Source organism: Benincasa hispida, chromosome 1 (genome assembly GCF_009727055.1).
Source record: "Benincasa hispida cultivar B227 chromosome 1, ASM972705v1, whole genome shotgun sequence".
Classification (NCBI taxonomy): Eukaryota; Viridiplantae; Streptophyta; class Magnoliopsida; order Cucurbitales; family Cucurbitaceae; genus Benincasa; species Benincasa hispida.
The window spans coordinates 17299713-17321726 of record NC_052349.1 but is presented as its reverse complement, the minus strand read 5'-3'; the positions used below and the strand labels follow the sequence as shown (position 1 = coordinate 17321726).

The following is a 22014-nucleotide window of genomic DNA, read 5'->3' as shown; positions in this document are numbered from 1 at the left end:
ACCGAAAGATCGAGCGTTGTTAACTGATTTTATGAGCTTGTGTGAGTGATGTGAGGTAATAAAATGGTTTATCACCTAGACATTGTAGGTTAAAATCACTTAGGTTGTTTAAAATTTAGTTGTTTTATACCTAAGTAAATACCCAAACATTTAGAACACTTCAGTGGGAGATTAACAATATATTCAATATATAGTTATTAGCTCTCACATCTTCAAGAGTTCACACCGTGAGATCTGCTCCGTTCGAAAACTGTTTGCATGGGTCAATAACAAGGTGAATGAGGGAAATAGTTCATAGTAAGTGGGTGAAGGAAATGTATCGACATTGTCTTACGGTCTCCTCCATTATTTTAAACCATGAGATTCCTATGTTGCGTCTGCTATCGTTTTTAGGCAGCACTAGCTAGTCATTGACCACGGTGATCCCCTCGGAGGATTGTAACATAGGATTTGGAACAAACCAGACTTCAGTAAAATGAATAGGGTTTTATAGTTCCGTCTTAGATATTGTCTTTTATTTCTGGGGCATATTCATACCGTTCTATAAGATCTAAAAATGGCAGGTCACACTTATAAGAATTACTAATTTTTAGTAAAGATCTTGATCGAAAATGATAACCAAAAGAACTATAGTAATGAAGATTTATTCTGATATAGTATTTAATCAAGAATTGTCTTACTTCGGTGAATGAATTATTGACTGCCCCTCGGTAGCAATTGTTCTAAATCACTAAAGTATCGTTGCAAATAAATAAAGATTTATTGGGTACTTTATTATTTTGCTAAAAATGGATTTAGATGCATAATTATTTAATAGAGTTTGTTTAAAATGTTTCAGCAATGTCGAATTCAATTATACAATTGCTAGCCTCTAATAAAATTAACAGTGAAGGATATTCAAATTGAAAATCCAACATCAATACGATATTAGTTATGGATAATTTTAGGTTTGTGTTGATAGAGGAATGTCCTCCGGTTCCCAGTACAATAGCGAACTGAAATGTTCGGGACATCTATGATAAATGGGTAAGGGCTATGAAAAAGTTCGGGCCTACATCTTAGCAAGTATATCTGGTTTACTTAATAAGAAGCATGAGGTTATGCCCACCGCTCGTGAGATAATGGTGTCGCTTCAGGAGATGTTCGGGAAATCGTCATCCTCTGTTCGACATGAATCCATTAAGTATGTCTACGTTATGCACATGAAAGATGGAACCAACGTAAGAGAACATGTTCTTGATATGATGATCCATTTTAATATTGCGGAGGCTCGTGGGGCGATGATAGATGAGATGAATCAAGTAAGTATGATATAGGAATCTCTCCTAGAGAGTTATCTGCCATTCAGAACTAATGTTATTATGAACAAAATTACTTATAATCTGACCACGCTGTTGAATGAGTTATAGACATATCAGTCGATGATGAAACTGAAGGAAAAAATAAATAAATGTTGTTTCTAAATCTAAAAAGTTTTATAAAGGGTTAACGTCGGAAAGAAACCCACTGATAATAAAAAGTTATTTTCTTCTTCTTCGAAAGACAAATTCGTACAAATGAAGAAGAAAGAAAAGGGAAAAAGAAAACCACTGCTAAGAAAAACAAAAACAAAACTCCTAAAGAAAAATGTTTCCATTGTGGAGAAGATGGGCACTAGAAACGTAACTGCCTAAAGTATTTGGCTGAGAAGAAAGCAGAAAAGACAAAATAAGTTAAATCTGATTTACTAGTTGTTGAAACATGTCTAGTGGAAGATACTCACCTTACCTGGATATTGGATTCAGGCACCGCTAATCATGTTTGCACTTTTCTACAAGAAACTAGTTCTTGAAGAGAATTTTATGAACAAGAAAAGACTTTCAAGGTGAGAATGGGTGAAGTCATTTCAGCTCAAGTAGTGGGAGATGTCAAGATGTTTTTTGGAGATTCTTTTGTTTTACTTAAGAATGTATATTATGTACTTAAGATGAAAAGAAACTTGATCTCCACTTTCTGTCTACTATAAAATATATAGAATATCTTTTGAATGTAATGAAGTGTTTGTTTATTCAAGAGGTGTTCATATTTGTTCTACAAGACTCGAAAATAACTTGTATATATTAAAACCAACTGAAGAAGAAGCCATTCTAAATATAGAGTTGTTTAAAACAGTTGAGACTCAAAATAAGAAATGGAAAATTTATCCTAACATCTATCTTTGGCACCTCAGACTTGGTCACATTAATCTCAACAAGATTGAAAGATTGGTAAAAAATGGTCATCTAAATTAGTTAGAAGATAGTCTTTTACCTCCATGTGAATCATGTCTTGAGGGAAAAATGACAAAAAGATTTTTTTTTTGACAAAGGTCTTCGTGCCAAAGAGCCTCTCGAATTTATACATTTAGACCTATGTGGTCCGATAAATATTAAAGCTCGATGAGGCTATCAAGATTTCGTAAGTTTTATTGGTCATTACTCTAGATATGACTACATTTACTCAACGAGTCATAAGTCTGAAACTCTTCAAAAGTTCAAAGAATTTAAGGCTGAGACAGAAAGTTTGTTAAATAAAGGAATCAAAACACTTTGATCTGATCGAGGTGGCGAGCATATAGATTTACAATTCCAGAACTAATACAAACTCATTTGTATTGAATATATCCGTTCGCATGTCTAATATATGAATGATCAAGATCAGATCATTTATAGCACTTTACAACATTTGTAACACTTACAAAGTGGGTTATACTTGTAGTGTCACCAGGATAAGGTATCCGATCTTATCCATATACTAGAGACTATTTAGGTTATCATTTAAAACACGATCCACTTGGATGTCTCCATTTATATGTTTAAGTTACAACGATAACTATGGATCTTAGTTTATTAGTTTATGGTTAGCGAAACTAAAATATAAAATATTTCATAGATTTGAGTGAATAAAATATCATATATTATAAATCACAAAATGGTTGTTCATACAAGTGTTTACAAACTACAGGACCCTACGAGATTTAGGGCATCAACCCCATTAGTTCAACCCCGTATTTACCATTATTGCTACGTCTTTGTAGTGATAGGAGTAGTTTGGTGTATTATAAATTTTCTTTTGATTTATGGCTCTTTTCATGAATTAACGACACCATAAAAGGGCTTGAACAAAAATGGCACCGTTGTTGGGGAGGCAAGCCAATTAATCCTTTTTAGTAGAATTCGACTTTAAACTTTAAAAACCCAAAAATATCTTTTTTTCTTATGTCCACTTGTTTTTATCATGGCAGGTGACTTTGACATCTACTATGCGCTTCGTACGAAGCAAGTGGCTCAACGTAGAGAACAAGAGGTGAGAGAATTTAATGAGCTTATAAATCAAATATTTGAACTAACATCTCTTGTTCAAGTTTTGGCTACTGGGCAATTGCAGGAGCCTGAGACACTATGTTCGTTTCAAGGTCATCCATCTAAAGTTTGTCCTCAGCTTTTGCGTGGTCTTAAGCACGATTACTATTCCTCTTGGGAGATGTCTAGCCTAAGCTTGGCGTCGATGTGCGTTTCTTCTTCCAATTCAGATATGTCTTTAGAAGATTTGGTTAGGGAACTTTCTAACAACTCTGGTGACTTTGTGCAGAAACCTTCATTTTGTCAACAGGAATCCTCGAGTTTCCAACAGGATAGCTTCCATTCCGGATCCGAAGCTATAACTAAATTTCAGAATTTGAGTGACCTCATTGCTCATATTACTAAATCAGTTGGGAGACTTAAAGAGTCTTAGATGGAACCATCTTCTGATCATATCAGATTGAGTAGTGAAGTGACTAGCGTTGATCATCAAGTTGAATAGTTAATTCCTCAAGCTTCCGACCAAGGTAAGATGTTGGATTTTATTACGTGTAAACTTGCTAATAGTTTTTCTCAGTGTGAGCAGGAGTCTATTCAGTCTCACATGGAGATTCAAGCCCTCATGTCAGTTGAGGTCCATCCTATCCTTTATCTTGCCTATTCCATGCTGACATTGGAGAATCATTTAGAGCTTCGCATCATCTGCAGCATCGAGGCCGATCTTATTGACTAATTCACCTAGATCTATGATAACGACGATGTTTATCTTCCGCATGCCAAAAACAAGTCTGTAAGGTTAAATATGAGTTCGTGCTTCATTTCGAGGAGCCTCAGGTAAAATAGTTAGAGGCTACCAGGGCTCATCCTGTTATTTCCCTTAGCTCCCCCTTTAATTATGAACATTGTTTATCTTTACCTCACAAGTTCGAGTCTTTATTTTCTGTAGAGTCAGTCAAGTCTGCATCTACTTTTCCAAAAATAAAAAAGATTCAAAAATATTTATGTCTCTGAAGTCCTTGAATGCTTCAAAAGCTCGCTCTCATTGAGCAGCTTTGTGGATTCAAGGAAGAAAGAGCCCAAGAAATATGATATTTTTTTCGTACCTTGACAGGAAAACAACATCGAGCAACCAACGTTAAAAAATTGTGTTTTCTAGAGGTAGTCGGGTGAACAATTTACATGCTTTCTTTTATTGTTTTCCTAGCTTTATTTTTATTTTTATTTTGTAGGTTCCTCTCTTTGGTCCTAAAGAAAAAAAAAGATTCATATGAAGTTGTCCTCTTACCCATCACCCTGTGCGTGATAACGTATTCAAGAAAGGTTTGTTATTCTCTTGTACTTTTTAATTTAGAGTTTTAATTAGGATTCATTTGGGAAAATGTATCATTTTAAGTTGGGGTGGGGTACCCGTTGGGTGGTGTGTATATTTTAGCTTGGGGTCCTTAAGTGTTGTGCTCGAACAATGTTGTGTGCAAATGTTTGTTTGCTCTATTGCTTTAGTTGTTATAATGATAGATTATGACACACTCTTCCTGTGATAAAATTTGTATGAAATAATGTCAAGAGAGCATGATTTTTAGCCCAATTTTTTTTTTTTTAAAAAAATCTTATCTCTCATACATCTTTAAGTAATTGTTCTTGCAAAATTAAAGTTTTGCATGCCTAAAATTGGGTTATCTGGTTTATATTTCTATTGCCGCTCCGAAAGTTCCACCTTTGACTTAGGAGTAACCTTTCTTGTTTTAGAGCAAAACTAGACAAATTAGATAGAAAAGAGCCTGGTGTGAATAAAAAAAATAGAGAGAGGAAAAATTAGTTGCTTGAAAAAAAAGGAAAAATACATAAAAACAAAATATGATAATGAGGCAATTGTTAGCTTGCCTACAAAAAAGAAAAAAAAAATGTGTATGTGTGCATGGATAGAGGTGAAAAGAGCTATCTCTACCATGTTTAGTTAGGGCCCTGCGAGAAAATAGTGGATAGGTTCCTGACGGTTAAGTGTGAAAGCTAGCCCTCTAGGTAAAATAAATGTCTTATATGTTTGTGTTTGTGAGTTTAGTCATCATTGTCTTAATGTTACCTTTTTTTTTTTTTTTTTTTTTTGTTTGCAAGTTTGGTATGTCCAAGGTCGATAACCAAGCCAAAGTAGGGGAAAACAGAATGAGAACCTTATAAAACCTTTTTGAGTCGTATAAGCTTAACTAGCAAAACTCTGGACTCACTTATACATGAATATATTTATAATCATTTTTAAAAATGAGCTTCATTGATTGATTGTAATTGAATTTTGTTCTTAATTGCAAATTTCATCCTAATTGACTGTTGAGACTAGAGTAACAAATTTTACAACTTAAGCAATCTTGTTTTTTAATGAACAAATATATTTGTTTGAATGTATGTTTCTACCTTGCTCGAGACGAGAAAGAATTGAGTTGAGGGTGTTTGATGGCTCTCAAAAAGAGTTATAATTCCTAGCTTAATTTAAGCTCATTAATGGATTTTACATGTTAGTCATCCTATTTTGTAGGTACCGAGCAACCAAAAGTTAGAATTGACCAATTGATGATAAATCGAGTTAATTTGAGCATTCAAGCTTCAAATGAGGAGAAATGATCAAGTACCCCTGATTATAGTGTCGCAACCCTCGTTCAATGCTTTAACGTAATGTTGCAAGGCAATAGGCTCGTATACAGGCCAGCGTCACAACCCTACGAAGATTAACGGGACGCCAATGCATCCGCGCGCGCACCCATCGCAAGCAAGCATCACAGTAACATTATAATACCACTCTAACGCTTGAGGGCTGGATCGACAAGAGCATTGCAATGCCGTGACTACTTGTATAAATTTGTTATTTCTGAATTAGGTGAGGGAAAGGAGAGTTAGGTCATCTTAGAGAGCATATTACTCGTTTTTTTCCCATTCTAGGCCAAAACTTATGAGATTTCCTTTCCTTTTGAGTTGTATTTGCAAATTTTGGCATCACAAGTCGGATTCAGTGATCGATTGAAGGCCACGACATCTATTTTTTAGGTTTGTGGGGATTTTCTTGAACTCTTTGAGATTACTTATTGATTTTATTGGATGTTTCTGTTTCTTTATGATTTTCTTTCTTTGAATTAATTTCTAGTACAAGCATAAAGGAATGATGATCTGACGACTCGATTTCTTGTATGTTTTTCTTTGCTATGTGTATTCTTGATGTCCGTAATTGCATTGAAGGCATGTTTAATTCAATAGCAATAGGTTTAATTTGATTTATGGCATGATTTCTAGTCTATTTAAGATCACCTAATTGATTAAAAAATAAATTAAAAAAAGGCCTAAAGATTGGAAATGCATTAGGTTAGAATTGGTCCTTCTTGTTTAATGTCTTAATCAATCCAAGAACGCAATACAATTAACTAAGTAAATTGTCTTTGTAACGAGCTTAGTTAATTTAGGGATTAACGACGTGTTGATTCTCATCATGGAGTTTGTATGGGTTGTCTCTACATTCGATTAGGCTTAAGAAATAGTTAATTCAAGCATGTTTTCATAACTAATTAATGATTATATTCATAGGAAACCCTATGATCTCTAAACCGACAAAGGTAATCTTGTCCCCGATTTCTTTCTTTCTCAATTTATCTTATCTTTTCACAATTTAATTTATGCATTTAATTTTTCTGTCAATCAAACCAAACCCTCGTTTTTACTACTTTCCACGGTCAAATTTAGCTTTAGGAGATATTTAAATCCTAGCTCTTTGTGGTTCGACCCCGTACTTATCACTATTGCTATGTCTTTGTAGTGATAGAAGTAGTTCAGTGTATTATAATTTTTTCTTTTAATTTGTGACTCTTTTCGAGAATTAACGACACCGAAAAAGGGCTCGAACAATATTATATAAGTGTATCAATGAAAAAATTGTAGAAGCCGTCAATATACTTTTTCCATGACATAGTCAATCATTGAAAAAAAAAACAACTAGATGTTGTTACTATTGACCTCTAATAAAAGATGACAATATTCTATTAGTGATAGAAACCTATCACTCATAGACTTTAATGATTAGCACACTTAAAGTCTAAGAAACATATTGGCAACAACCTACTATTAAACTAGATGGGTAACTCTTTTTCCTCAGCAATAGTGGTTTCTTCTATTTCCTTTTCTTTATCACACATTTTTCCAAGCTTCTGTAGATAGTAGTAGATATAATACTTCTATCAATAATACTTGTCTATCAATGATAGACCAATACCATTGATAGACTTGTATCACAATCAATAATGGAAAAATTAGAAACTTATGATTTGTCACGAGAAGAAGTTGTCATTAAGATATTGCCAATTTGGTTGTTTTGTTGCTTCCTAATTCAATTTTTTTGGAAAACCATTTCCTATTCTTTTTGTGAACCCCTTATAAAGTTTAGGAAGTATTTCATATGCTTAATAAGCTAAAATATGGGGAAGCCTTGCAAATAGGTAGATGGTTTTTTTAGTCTTAATAGATTTCTTAAAAAACTCTACAGTAAGTCTATAAAACACTCTTCCCCATGTATTATTCCTAAACTTCTCCTCGTCATTCGACATCTTAACATGCTTCCAATCCACACAGTTATGAGGTTATTTTAGAATCAACAAGTTTTTCAACAAATAAAGATTGACAAGTTTTATTATCTTTCTTTCATCATTGCAACGACAAATAAAATAATTAAATGCACTCTATGTTGGGGTTGATGTCCTAAAGTCTCGTGCCCTGTAGTTTGTAAACAATTTGTACGAACATTTGTGTTGTATAATATATAATATTTACTTCACATCTTGTTTTTTGCTCAGTTGCATGTTTTATTTGCTTTACCACAAATCAATAAACATAAAATCCCTGGTTATCTGTACGTAACTTAAGCATGTATGTGGTGACATACAAGTGGATCATGTCTTGAGTGATAACCAAAATGGTCTGTAGTATATGGATAAATGAGGGAAACTTTATCCTGGTAACGCTACGGATGCGGCCCGCTTTATGGAATGATCACGAGTGTTGTGACTTGTCACAGATGGTTTCATCCTGATCATTCGTGTTGGGGGCATGCAAGTGGAGGCGTCCTATACAAAAAGTTTGTATAAGTCCTGACCACGAAGTATTAACGTCTCGTTATATAACACCGTTCATGACAGAGACGTTACTTCACTAGGATGACCATAGGTAACATGACCTCAATCCTGAGTGAGTTGGGAACTCCTGCCATTGAAGGCGATCCTTTGATTTGTATGGATGCAAATGGCCAAGTCGCCGATTCAAACCTACCATTTTGGGGATTCGTCTGGTTTGGGAGCTGGGAACTCAGCTACACAATATGGAATTCTCTCCTTCCCCGAGGTAGGGGTAAGTAGATAAATAGCTCCCTTAAGGGCTGACTCCAGGGCTTGAACGATGTGGCACCACACACCTTCTCTTGGCCCGATGAGTGTTCACACATAGTTGGACTATGTTGTATTGTTCATTAGAGGAATCAATGGTACTTAAGGAGTGAGATATAACTACATGGGAAAAACGGTAAATTGGCTCAACTATACTTATGAGCATTTGTGAAGGGTCGTCGTACGCATGATTGGTTATATCCGATGGACACCGAAATATATCTATGGTAAGAAGAGTTCAACTGTTGGTCTTTAGTGGAATGTCTGACAGTTAACGGATGATGGATCTCGTGGCTAGAGAGTTTGGTCAGCTATTCACGTACCGTTGGAGCTTCGAGCGATAGGTCCATAAGGTCCCCTGGGTAGCTTGGATAAAGTTGAGAATCAGTATTTGGGTTAATATGAAAGGTTCAAATTGATAAGAGGAAGTTCAATTGTATATGATATAATTGGACTGGTTAATTATATATGATATAATTGACTAAATATATGAGATACATTATTTTGGAAAAAATTAGATATAAATATAATTTATATCAAATAGAGGAGAAATTACTATACTAGGTATGTGATATCAAACTATAGGGTGAAAATATAATATGATTATATTTATTAATTATTAAATTGGTTAATTTTATGATAATTGGCCTAAAATTTCTCTTGGACGTGTGTTAGTGGGAGCAACCGCTTTGGTTATGATAATCGAAGAATAAAATGAAAATTAGTTTCATTTGACAAAGGTTTGGAAAAATTGGCATCGATGTGGAAATGTAAACGATCGCATAGTGTGTCGTGTTTTCTAAACAATTGTCTACCTTTTACTAAACGATCGCTTAGTAAAACCTACATGATCGCGTAGCTTCTTCTAAATGATAAGCATTTAGCCATACGATAGCTTTCTTTTCTCTCCCATTTGCTTATCATCTACGTGATTTGTCCTTTCTTCTACCTTTACCAAACTCACCAAATACCACAGTTTGGATTCTCACCCCGAGAATAACAAGGGCTCCATTTTGGTGGTGTCGTCCCCGTTACGTTCACTTGTTCGTGACTGTTCGTGTTGGTGTCGTTCGTGTAGACGATCGTGTTGCTGCAATCGACTTGTTTGCTGGGCAATAGAGATCGGTAGAGGTCTTCCGCTGCATCAAAGTTCCAAAATTGAAGAAGGTCTTCAACTAGCATGAGATCTCTTTCCCTTTGTATTTTATTGTTCAAAGCATGTTGATAACTTGTAGAAATACAAGTTATTTATACTGCTTTATATAGATATTGCGGTTAAAAGAAAGGAAAGTTACGTCGATTGTATGGGAATTAGCTAAGAAATGCAAGAATTATAAATTGTCGTCAATACACCCACTGACATCAATGGTGGAAAATAATATTTCAAGTATGTTTTGCAGGAAATCAAGTCACCGCATGCGTTCATGGCTCAAGAGAAAAAGAACAACGCTTCTACATTGCATTGCGCCCATCATTCAGGATTAAATAGACGATCAACGCAATGACGGCGCATGCGACAATCGATCAAGAGCTAAGCGATTAATGCAACTTCAACCGTATGCGATAATAAAAAACAATACTGCATACGGGCAAACGATCGAAGATGTGAAAGAGTAATGCAATTGTGGAAGATCCAGACATGTGTACAGTTGACCGTTGTGCATTTCTGACGGGATTGATCGAGTAACATAAGGAATATTCATTCCACCATTTTCGGAATTGCCATAACACTAAAGTGGGCTCCACACTGCAGATAGTCAAAGCTGAGCCTGTAAATAGCCTCTGAAATTCCATTGGAAAATATACTTGATACGGGTATATTTTGATATTTGTATATTGAGAGAGAGACTGGTCTGAAGAGCCTGATCGGAGAAGATCCAGAAAGATTTAAGAGACAAGGCCGAGAGATGAGGCTCAGGGAAATCCTTTCAATCCCTGCCGTTGAAGCTCTGTACCAAGGTCACTTCTACTGGACGAACAAGTCTGAGAGGAAAGTTCTTATCTACATTCAATCCATTCGCCGTCAAGCAAATCCACTATCCAGATCTGTGTCAAGACATTGGCACTCTTCTATATTTGTTTCTATCTCTTCATCATCAATTGTATTTGTCTTTTTAATCTCCATCGTTCATGCCATGTATCAGACGCTAAATATTAGTATTGAATGTCATGATCATTTTCATCTCCATCTTTCTGTCTATTTTTGTTCATCCATAAATCGCTTTCTCCACGATGTTTTCTTAATTCCTTGGTAATTAGAATGAATTAAACAAGTAAATTAATATGTGCTAAAGAAATAAATATGTTTAGCTAAAGCATGCTAGACGACATCTTCACCCGTGAGAGTAGAAATGAAAACACCATTCTGTCTGTCAAAAGAAGGTTAGAATAATGCGTTAACTAAAGCGAGAAGTACTTCCAAAGATGGAAGCAACTTTGCGTTCATTACGTTCATCCCTTTTTCACCACAGAGATGTGAGAACACGGCCGATCACCAAGAGGTGTATGCCAAGGGAAAGCAGAACCGTAGTTATGTCTTTAATGCAATTAATGACTTGCGATGTTTGCACCAGTTATCTTTTCTACTTCTGTTTCATACATAAAGACTTGTCACCGCATAATACGACCCTTTTGTATAACCATCACAGTCAGTCTCAAACTCGGTATCACGTATCAGTATCCTGTATCTTGTATCATAATAGCTTAGGTTTACTTTTATCGCATTTTATTTTATTATCGCAACTTTAAATACCTGTATAAACACAACTTTTATTAATTGAAAGATCCTCGGTCGCATATATCACGAACGTAATGCATTAACTAGACAATCCCTGTTTTCGACCTCGGATCACACCGAGAAACTCGTGACAACACATAACATACTACAAGAATTTCATTAATAATGCATACATTTAGAAGTAGTATTGTATAAAAGTCTGAATAAGCATAACACATCATCCACATTCCATTTCCATCCCAAGTCATCAAGTTTATGGCAGCATGAGCTTGTATGGTCCATCATTCATCACCTTCCACATGCTTATTTAGAAATCATCGCATCATTCTCATGCTTGTCACATGCCTTTAATTGGTGTGGATTTTCATAACTGTATGTTATAATGTATATATTGTATTTTCGGTCGTGGTGAAATCGAAAAGATCTGAACGCGCTCATGGATGCTCTTCGTTAAGAGATCCTTCGCTCTCAAGATTTTCTCTAGTGATACCAGCATCATTTCGAAGAGAAGAATGTTTGTCTAGTTTATGAATAATGTTCTTCAATTTCATATAAAACATCCTTAACAGGGTATTCATCGTAATTTAATCCCATAATCAAACAAAAATCCCTCGACCCAAACTTTACAATGTTACCTTCAATGTTGAAAATAAGAACGATGCTATCAGTAGAGACACATTGTCTTATAATCAAATATGTTAGAAGTTGTAAAGGTACTTTGGACATATTTAAACCTAGCAAATGCCCGAACGGTCCTTCCTTAAACAAAGATAGACACGAAGAATCTAAGCCCTTAATGATGCGATCTATCACTTCCAGCTTGACATAAACAGTGACTTTCAAAATGAAATTCCAACTTTCTTTATGAATTTCTTTTTGCCTATTTAAACAAAAAATAAAATATATGTTATAAATATTCTAAAGTACAACCTATAAATAAATCTATAGTGAATACTTTTTTTGTGTGTGCTTGATAATTCTTCAAGTTATAAGGTTCTTTTTGCCCCATTTTTATTGGTTTGTTTTCCATAATTGTCGTTCAGTTATCAATTTGTTTAAACAATAATAAATACTTCAATCAACAAACTAAACACTTCAAGTTTATTAGTAATAGAGCTTATCACTGATAGACTTGAAGTAGTGAAGTCTATGAGTGATAAGCTTATCGCTTATACGTTTCTATCATCGATAGACTTAAAGTGGTGAAGTCTACCAATGATAAGGTTATCACTGATAGATTTCACCACTTCAAGTCTTTCGACGATAGAAACTCGTCACCGATAAACTCTAATCAACAACATATTTGAAGTCTAAGAGCACGCTAGCAATAGTCTTTCAACTGAACAACAACTACTCATAAATAAAAGTACAATTTTCCTTACTTTTCATTAAACAAATATAAATAAATAAATCCAACACACTTCAAGTTTGTCAGTGATAGAAACCTACCACCAACAGACTCTAATCAACCATAATAATAATAATAATCTTAGTTAAATTATGCATTTACTTACAATGCATAAAAATAAGTTCAACATCCATCAAGTCTATCAGTAATAGAAATTTATTACTGATAGACTCTAATCAACAATACCAAGAAAAAAAAAACGAATAGTGTATTTATGCATTTACTTATATTTCACGAGGGGAAAAAAAAACTCAACATTCTTCAAGCCTAATATTGATAAAACTCTATCAATGATAGACCCCAATAAAAAATTCATTTGAAGTTTAAAGCACACAAACAAATAGATTTCTATCAACATTCTTTAAGCCAATAGATTTCTATCACCATTTTCAGGCCTACTGAAGTTTAAGGTACCCAAGCCTATTGAAGTAGATTTCTATCACTTATAGACCCAGTTGACCTACACATAAAGATCTTCAAATAACCAAAATGAAATAATAAGTAAAGAGAATAAATGAGTTAAATAAACTTATGCTACACTTTCAAATTTTACAAAGCACAAGGAAGAAATATCTGCAAACAAAAGCTTACCAGACCAAAAAAGGTTGACAAATGATCAATGACAAGTGCACTTAAAGAATATCCTTGAAGAATATCGTTGTCGACGACGGATGTTAAATGGAGACCTTAGGGTTTTTTTTATTGGCAAATGTAAACAAATATCGTCATTTGAAGAAGATCGATGGGGTTAGGGTTTTTTTAACAAAACAATGAAGAAACTAAATGATGATAGAAGCTATGTATCCCTATACAACGAATTGACGATGGAATCAGTATGGATGCGAGCTGATGGATGGAAAGGCGAATTGTCGATCATTTTTGGAAAGCTTAATCTGATCGATTTTGGTCATGGATCGTGGAATCTGAATCATTGTCTATTGGAAGTGCAGTTTGATCGTGGAATCAACTTGGATTTGGGCTTATTAGATTTCTATGAGCTTAACTCAAATTTGGCCATAGTTGTGATTTTTTTTTTTTTTTTTTTTTTTTTTTGTTAATGCTACATCTACAGTTATTTTGACCCAAGAGGTTATGTTTTCAAGCATCCCTAATATTAAATATATTGTAATTATTATATCTAAAACACGATGATTTAGTATTTATTTACCAAGCATATGTAACCAACTTGTTTAAGTATCTGGAATTTACTATACACTAGTACAATTTAACAAAAAAACACAGTTACCAAAAATTATTTTAAAAGATACAGTAATCCCAAATGGAATCTTAAATGCAACTTAATTTGAACCTTGAAAGTGTAAAATTTTAGGTTGTTAAGACAAATGACAAAATCCAAAGTTTATTTTGAAAAATAACAAATTGTTTTCGATTTTTTTAAAATAGCAAAACAAAATTAAATATTAAAGAAATAATGATTAGAATTTGTCAAAACTACCCCTAACTAACCCCAAAACCATAATGTTTGGAGTTTGAAGGAAGTGAGTTTAAAATTAAAAAAAAAAACAAAAAAACAAAAAAACAAAGAAACAAAAACAAAAACAAAGAAACAAATACAATGTATGTAAATAATTACCATGCCAAACAATCAATCTAACAAATGTCAAATCTACACCTACAATGAATCATAATCACACTAAACAAAGTATACATATAAAATACAAAAATAAAAACAAAACTCCAAAATCTAATCCCAATCATTACCATATCAAAAGATAAATGATGCTTCACGTCCCTCTCATCTAGTGACCCAACAACCATCATCATGATGAAAAAATCCATTTTTTCAGTGACCACAACGCGAAATAAAAAGATCAAGAGAAGACTTCCTTCCATTATGGCGCCCCCAAAATCCACCATAAAGAGTAGAGAAACGTTTTGTCTACAGGTAATCTAACTTCAATCTTTTGCATTATCGACTACAAATTCTCTAAAATTTGTTTCCCCATTCAAGATACTTCTTTGTTGATCTGTTTCTGATAGGAAGGCCAAATCTAACCTATCTCTATGGCCAAGTTACAAAATCAACAGTACCCACTACCCTTTTCACGTGTAAACAAATCTAAAACCTTCCCCAATATTTCTTTTCGTACAGTAACCGAAGTGATGAACTTTAGACATGATATATACAAATTTTTCTCTATTTTATTCAAATATAGATAAAGATTGTATTTTTAAACTAATTGTAATCTTTGTAGAAATTAAATAAATCTTTTATATAAAAAATATTATCCTCTACCTTTTAGGATTCAAAGACAAAAATAGATTATACATTGACTTTTAACACATGAATTTAAAAATTAATTAACCATTCAAATACATTAGAATGATTAAAATTACAAAAAGAGAGAGAGAAAAAAAATTGAAGAAAGAACAAGAGTCCGTGAAAGATCGAGCAAAGGACCATCACTCCACTATACTCTTGATGACTCATTATTTAAATACAGTGTATTGCATCCATAATGTGGGGGAGGAGGATCTGTTCCTACTAACTCGTTATTCTAATACAACGTACTTCCAAAACTCGAATCAACAGTAGAGACATGCAACAACTACACATGTATCTTTTTGGGGGCAGTCCGATAAAACCAACATCAACCACAAAATATCCCTATCTTCAACAATTTTGATGAGATTATAATTGTTGGAATCATCTCAGTACATTAACCGATATATAGTTAAATTGCCAGAGGGAAGAAACTTACCTTGGATATGTTCCACGAGTTGTTGAAAGGGTGAGTTTTAACTAAATATACGCTTTAGCAACCTGAAAATCATGATAACAAGAATTTTCATCCCATGTATCGTCAAACAGAAGCCCAATTCATCGTAAAATCATAGTAAAAACAGTAACTAGAAAATAATGCACGACAAACCAAGATTGAATTATAAATTTATGTATCGATAATAAATACCCTTTAAAAAATATTGATTAAGAAAGATTTAGATTGATTTAAACCTAATAAAAATAGGTATAGAATTTGAAAATAGTAACAAACAAATTGAAAATTTCAAGAATATGAAAAACAAAAAATAGTTTGACAAGAATATGTAGACAATAATGAAAAAAATATTTAGATATAATCAAATATTTAAAAATATAAAAGATATTTTTGGAAAAAGTAAAATTGAAATTTAGCTTCAACAACACGATATTATAATTTAAATTCATATTTTGGAGAAAATCAATAAGTTTTCGTTAATTATTATTAATTCAAAAAGTAGTTATGTGGAATATAATTTACATATATATAAAATAATTTTTGATTTAAAATGTGGTGAGAAAAATCGGAAATGCGCCATTAATTGTTATTTTATTGAATCATTTAAACTCCAATTTAATAACAGAAGCCTCGACAATTACCATGTATCTGTAACTATGTCCTTATTTAAACTTCAAATCAACTGCCTAGAAAATGTCCCACACATGATCCATAAGTAATCTGTCAAAAATCTTATTATTTATTGGTTTTGGTATTTTTTCAAATGAAACCCAAATCATGTTTACATATTTCAATAGATTTTTGCAATAGATAGAACAATAAGAGAGAAAATCTAAAAAAAAATAAATATAGCACATTTTAAAAATATTTGCAAATATGGAAGTGTTGGCCAATAAACTTTTGAATTTTTTATGATTTTCAATTTTGCCACCCCACATGCATTCTCCTTCTTCTTCTTGTTTTTTTTTTTTTTTTCTTTTCTTTTAAAAAAAAAGGTCTTCGGTTTCTCCATATTTTTTCTTTTATTCCTTCCCATTGTCTTTTTTTTTTTCTTTTTTAATTCTTTTCATTTTCTCCCTTTTTATTTTATTTTTCTTTCTCCGTTTTTTTTTAAAAAAATTTGATTTCCTTTACTCGGTTCATTTTTATTTTTATTTATTTTATTTCATTTCTCCAGTTTTTGCTTCTATCTCCCCCATCTATGCATCTCTCCAAACATTTTACTCTATCCCTCATATTCCCATTTCCATATAATCATTAAAAAAAGAATTACAAAATTGAGTTTCAAACCCAATACTTAAAACGTTAAATATAAATAGTAAATGAAAACAAATTTGAAATAAACCACTTTTTTTAATCCTCAGGTTGGCACAATTTTTAGAACACATTTATTAAAAGTTTGAAATAAGAAATGATAATACTATTAAACAGGTTTATTTCTAAAAAATAAAAAAGAACGTTATCAAACATACCAATATTTTTTTTTCTTTTTATGGGACTTTAAGAGTATGAAGTCTATCAGTATCAGGTTATCTGTGATACTATGTTATCATGCTATCAATGAAAACTTTTATGTACAATCAAACAATCTAGATGAGTCATCTCAGATACTACATTGCATAATACATGAATACTGTTAGCAATATCATTTACATTGATAGCAATAGAAATATATTATCGACATTAACTATCAATGATATCCTTTATAACCATCAATGTAGAAAGATATCATTCTACACCTACATGCATCGACAGCGACATACAAACACACCACATGTATCAACAAATTAATCAAAAGATCCCGATTACTAATAACAACTGTTAGACTATTTCTAAAATTGAAAGCTATAATTAATAACAACATCGCTAATAACAACCATCAATGATGGCAACTGATAACACATTTATTGAATTGAAAACCATCACTAATAACATATATTAATTGCTATCACCAATAGCAGCTTTCAATGGTATTAATAGTAGCATCACTGGTAATAAGCGATAACACATTTCTTAAATTAGAAAGTTATCATTGATAACAATACCACCGATTGTAACTATCGACGTTGGCAATTAATAGCACACTTCTTAAATTGAAAGCTATCACTGGTAGTAGCTATTAGGTAGCCATCGACAATAGCAACTGACCATACACTTTTCAAATTGATAAGCTACGACTGATAGTAGCTATGGTGATAACCACCGATAGCATACTTCTCAAATTGAAAACTATCATTGATAGTAACTATCGGCGATGATTTTCAATTTGAGAAAACTAGGAAGCAACGCATAAAATGGTGGCTGGACGTGGACATTTTGGTCTTTTATCATTTTTTATTTTATATATGTAATTATTTTATCATTATACTACATATTCTATTATTTTAGGTTTGAATTTCATTTATGCAACTAGTCCTATTTCAATTCCTCTAAAATCTTCAATTAAAGAATGGAGAAAAACTCATCAACGGACCAAACTACTTCTGGCCCGTTTTCTTAGATACTTGAAATGGGCTAATCTAACGACAGTGAAATCAATTTTCACGGGCTCGACAATTCCTCTCTAAATCAGCGACCGGCCCACAAAATTTTTTCGACAATGTCGAATCTGCCCATTGTTCATGCGTCCGACATGTCGGCATGAGTGGTTTTACTTATCGGCCCAAACCGACGACGTTTCGATAAATGGGCCGAAACCCGATTTTTCTTACGTGCGAAGCGTGCTTTGACGACCATCTCCCTAATACGTGCAGGTGGTAAACACAGCTCCATCGTCCTCTCGAGGGCTTGGTAATTTCTTCAGAATCTAACCAGAGTTCTCCATGTAGTTCGTCGTCAGCTCCCAATTTCTTCGCCGATCTCGTTTCAGGTGTTGTATGCATTTTCTTCTTCAGTCGTCTACGATAATTTTGTACTCTGTCAAATTTATTTCCCGACTTCACTGCCCACTTGATACAACACATTTTTCTTCCTTGTGCTGTTTTTTCGACTAAAAATTTTCAGAACTACAGCGTTGTTCCAGCTTATTATGTAATTTACATGCTTCAATTTTACAGCTGTATTTGTGGGTTTCATTGCCGCAGGTGAAACTTAAGCTGGATAGATAAAGGTAGTTGGATTGTAATTTACTTGTAGTTACAGTGTTAGGGTTGCTGTTATTGGAAATGTTTTATGCAATTATCTTCCATGGTTGTGTTGGAGGATAGTTATGAGTAGCATTTGCTTGCCCTGTCCCTTTTTGTCTCACCTTCATGCTATTGCAGCCTATTTCCTTTCAATTATCATTAGTTATTTGGTTTCCATGGACGAAGAAAAGAGAAAAACAGGACAACATTCGACGGAGCGTGCATTTCCCTTTGTCCTCTGGAGTGTATTTATTTTAGGATTACTTTGTCATTTTTAGTGTCTCCTTGCTCAAGTTAAATCTGTTAAATTGCTTTCACCTATCAGCTTAAACTTCTGGATCAATCGGTGATTTAACATGGCATCAAAGTAGGTAGTCCCGTGTTCAAACATCTACAATGTTATTTCCTCCTAAATTAATATTGATTTTCACTTGTTGGGTCTTCTTTTCAAAAGTCCAGTAGGGAGAGTGTTAATTTGCCTTCACCTATCAACTTAAGCTCTTGGGTCAATCGGTGATTTAACAAAGTTGGTATTTTTATATGTTGCTGTACTTATCAAAATTTCACATTGTAGGTTGCTATCTTAGACAAGATGGCATCTTCACAAAATGTTGAGTTGGAAGCAGCAAAGTTTCTGCACAAACTTATTCAAGAATCTAGAGACGAGCCAGCAAAATTGGCTACAAAACTCTACGTGGTGTGTAGGGATTTTTTAGTTTTGTTTCGTCTACTCAATTAATGGCATGACAAATTTTCATATGTATAATTTCATGCTTGTGTGAGTTTCAGATACTGCAACACATGAAATCAAGTGGGAAAGAACATTCCATGCCATATCAAGTAATTTCGAGGTAAAGAATAACGGTTCCATTGTTTAGTGACTATTTTCCCCCTTACAATTGTTGAATTTTTTATTGATCGTAATTTCCCACTATCAAATTGGCTTTCTTTTCTATTTGTTTCCTTTTTGCCAACTGAACTTCTCTTATTTAGGGCCATGGAGACTGTCATCAACCAACATGGTCTTGATATTGAAGCTTTGAGGGCATCACGCCTTCCTTTGACTGGTGGAACTCAGATGGGTGATTCTTCAACTGCACAGTATGCGGGTACAAGGATATTACTATTTGGGATTGTTTATAAGTGAATCTGGTTTGCAAGTGCACACGTTAATGTTTGCATTTTTGTCTACAAATGAACATGTTATTCTTTGTTTGGAATAAATCATTATAGAAATAATTGCAGGTTCTTCCAGTGTTGTCGGTACTGCCAAAGATTCCAAAATGGGTATATCTGGAAATGAGATGTCCAAAAGTGGCGCACTTGCTTCAAGCAAGCCGCCTGTTGGCCCAAGTAGTACAGATCACGATTATTATCCAGGTTCTGCAACCCATCGGAGTGGTCAATCTTTTGATCAAGAAAGTCCATCTAGTTTGGATTCAAGGTCTGCCAACTCACAGTCACAAGAGAAGCATGATTCAGTAAATTGGGACAAACAATTAAATGATAAGGATGGCAAAAAGGGCAGCAAGAAAAGGAAGAAGGTGGATACATCAGTTGTGGATCCACCTAGTGACAATACTCATCAACTTGATACACGCAACTCACTGGTTAATCCTAGGAATGTAAAAACGAACAGGGTTGAACCTGTGGCATATCTAGTCAAGGGAGGTATGTTATTCTTATTTCAATAAGATTAAGCAATAGTCTATTGGGTTCTAAATATTTCTCCTTTTTTTAGAAGTTTGTTGGAAAGCTAGTAGTGGCTTGGCCATCTAGGCCTATTTAGCAGTAGTGAAGAAGTTTTATGTTCATATAGGATGAATTATGGAGCATATAATGTTGCCAAGTCATATTATTACCATCTCCCAGTATTTTTTAGAGCTGACTGGTTCTTCATATGGTGCAGGCAATATTGAACAGGCAAAGCATGGATTGACGAAAGCTACTGAAAAGCCTATTGAACCTCAATTGTATTCTGTAAACCGCGGTGATGGGACATCTACCTCCAATGAAAAAGTTTTGGAGAGTGAACTACCTATGTCTAGCACATCATCAGTTGATGCTACGAAGATGATCCAGGTGCATAATAGTTTCCTCAATGACTTTGGTTTCTCGAGTCTCATCTCCTTTTCTTTTCCTTCTAACATTTGTGTTACATTGTATGGAAGCATAAACCTAGGCACAAATATTCAAGTATTTCTAACAATCGATGTTCTCCTTGTTCTTCTTTTGCTTCTCCTAATGAAATAGGTTTTGTTTGTTATTCTTTTTCTGTTTTTCGTTTTTTAAAATTGATTTGTCTATTGAGTAGCATTTGCCAATGTGAGACACCTTATGAACGTGACATAGTAGGGTTGATTCCAGTATTGGATAGATTTTCTGTAATGACCACACTTCTTTAACCTACTAGCAACTTTTCCTTAAATCATTATTGCTCGCCTTACTTCTTTCGTCCATGGTTCCACTAGCCCTTGTCGAAATTTTATTTGCTAATATTTGGAAGGTTTCAGTAATGGAAACAAGTCAAGTTCTTTGGGAGGACTTACATTAGGATGGGCAGATGGGATTTACCTCAGCGCAGCAGTCTGTTGGGTTAGTCAGTGAGTGGGTCTTTTTGTTAGTCTGTTGGTGAGCCAAGGTGTTCTGTAGTTAGTTATGGAAAAGGGTCTCTGCGGTCGTTTGTGGGAGATTGTAGTCCTCTTGAATTGACTCACGATCTTTTGCAGGTCTTGCTTCTTGTATTCTTGAATATTACTATTTTGTGGAATATGCCTTACATTCTCCTCTAGGTTTGATTGGTTATGATAGAAAATATCAACCCTGCGGACTTGATCTAAAACTTGCCTCCTTTGTGTTCAATCCTAGGTGGTGCGATCCCTGTAAGCCAAGAGCTTAATCATTTTGGAGGGAAAATATTCTTCTTTAAACTTCTCGGGTATTATATATATTTTTGACAGTAGGAAACAGAAAATTTCATTGATATAAATGAAATCACAAAAGGATTACAAAATAGATTCCAATGGATATAAGGGAGCTTAAGCCATAATTACAAAAGGGGAAGAGTGAAGAAATGTCAACATTTGAACTCACAGGTGGAACTCATATTCACTATATTTTTCAATCAATCTACTTGAAGAGTTTAGAGGTTGCCTTGTGGTTGGTTTTAAAAGATTTTTTATTGATTGGTGATGGGATTGGGTTCTCAGTTTTCTTCGGAAGATTTGAAGTAGCTATTGGCTGGTTTTCAGTGTTTGGTGGCCTTATTCATAACT

The 22014-nt window shown here is 33.8% G+C and overlaps 1 protein-coding gene across 1 annotated transcript in view; it reads left to right on the top strand.

Moving 5' to 3' along the window:
- The first annotated feature begins 18363 nt into the window (after positions 1–18363).
- LOC120086426 (chromatin structure-remodeling complex protein SYD) overlaps positions 18364–22014 on the top strand; it is a 39574-nt gene continuing 35923 nt past the window's right edge. The window contains 7 exon segments of the mRNA XM_039043072.1: positions 18364–18483; positions 18671–18723; positions 19314–19436; positions 19529–19590; positions 19733–19848; positions 19985–20410; positions 20649–20821. Of these exon segments, the coding sequence (XP_038899000.1) occupies positions 19332–19436; positions 19529–19590; positions 19733–19848; positions 19985–20410; positions 20649–20821 (882 nt within the window). The 5' untranslated portion in view covers positions 18364–18483; positions 18671–18723; positions 19314–19331.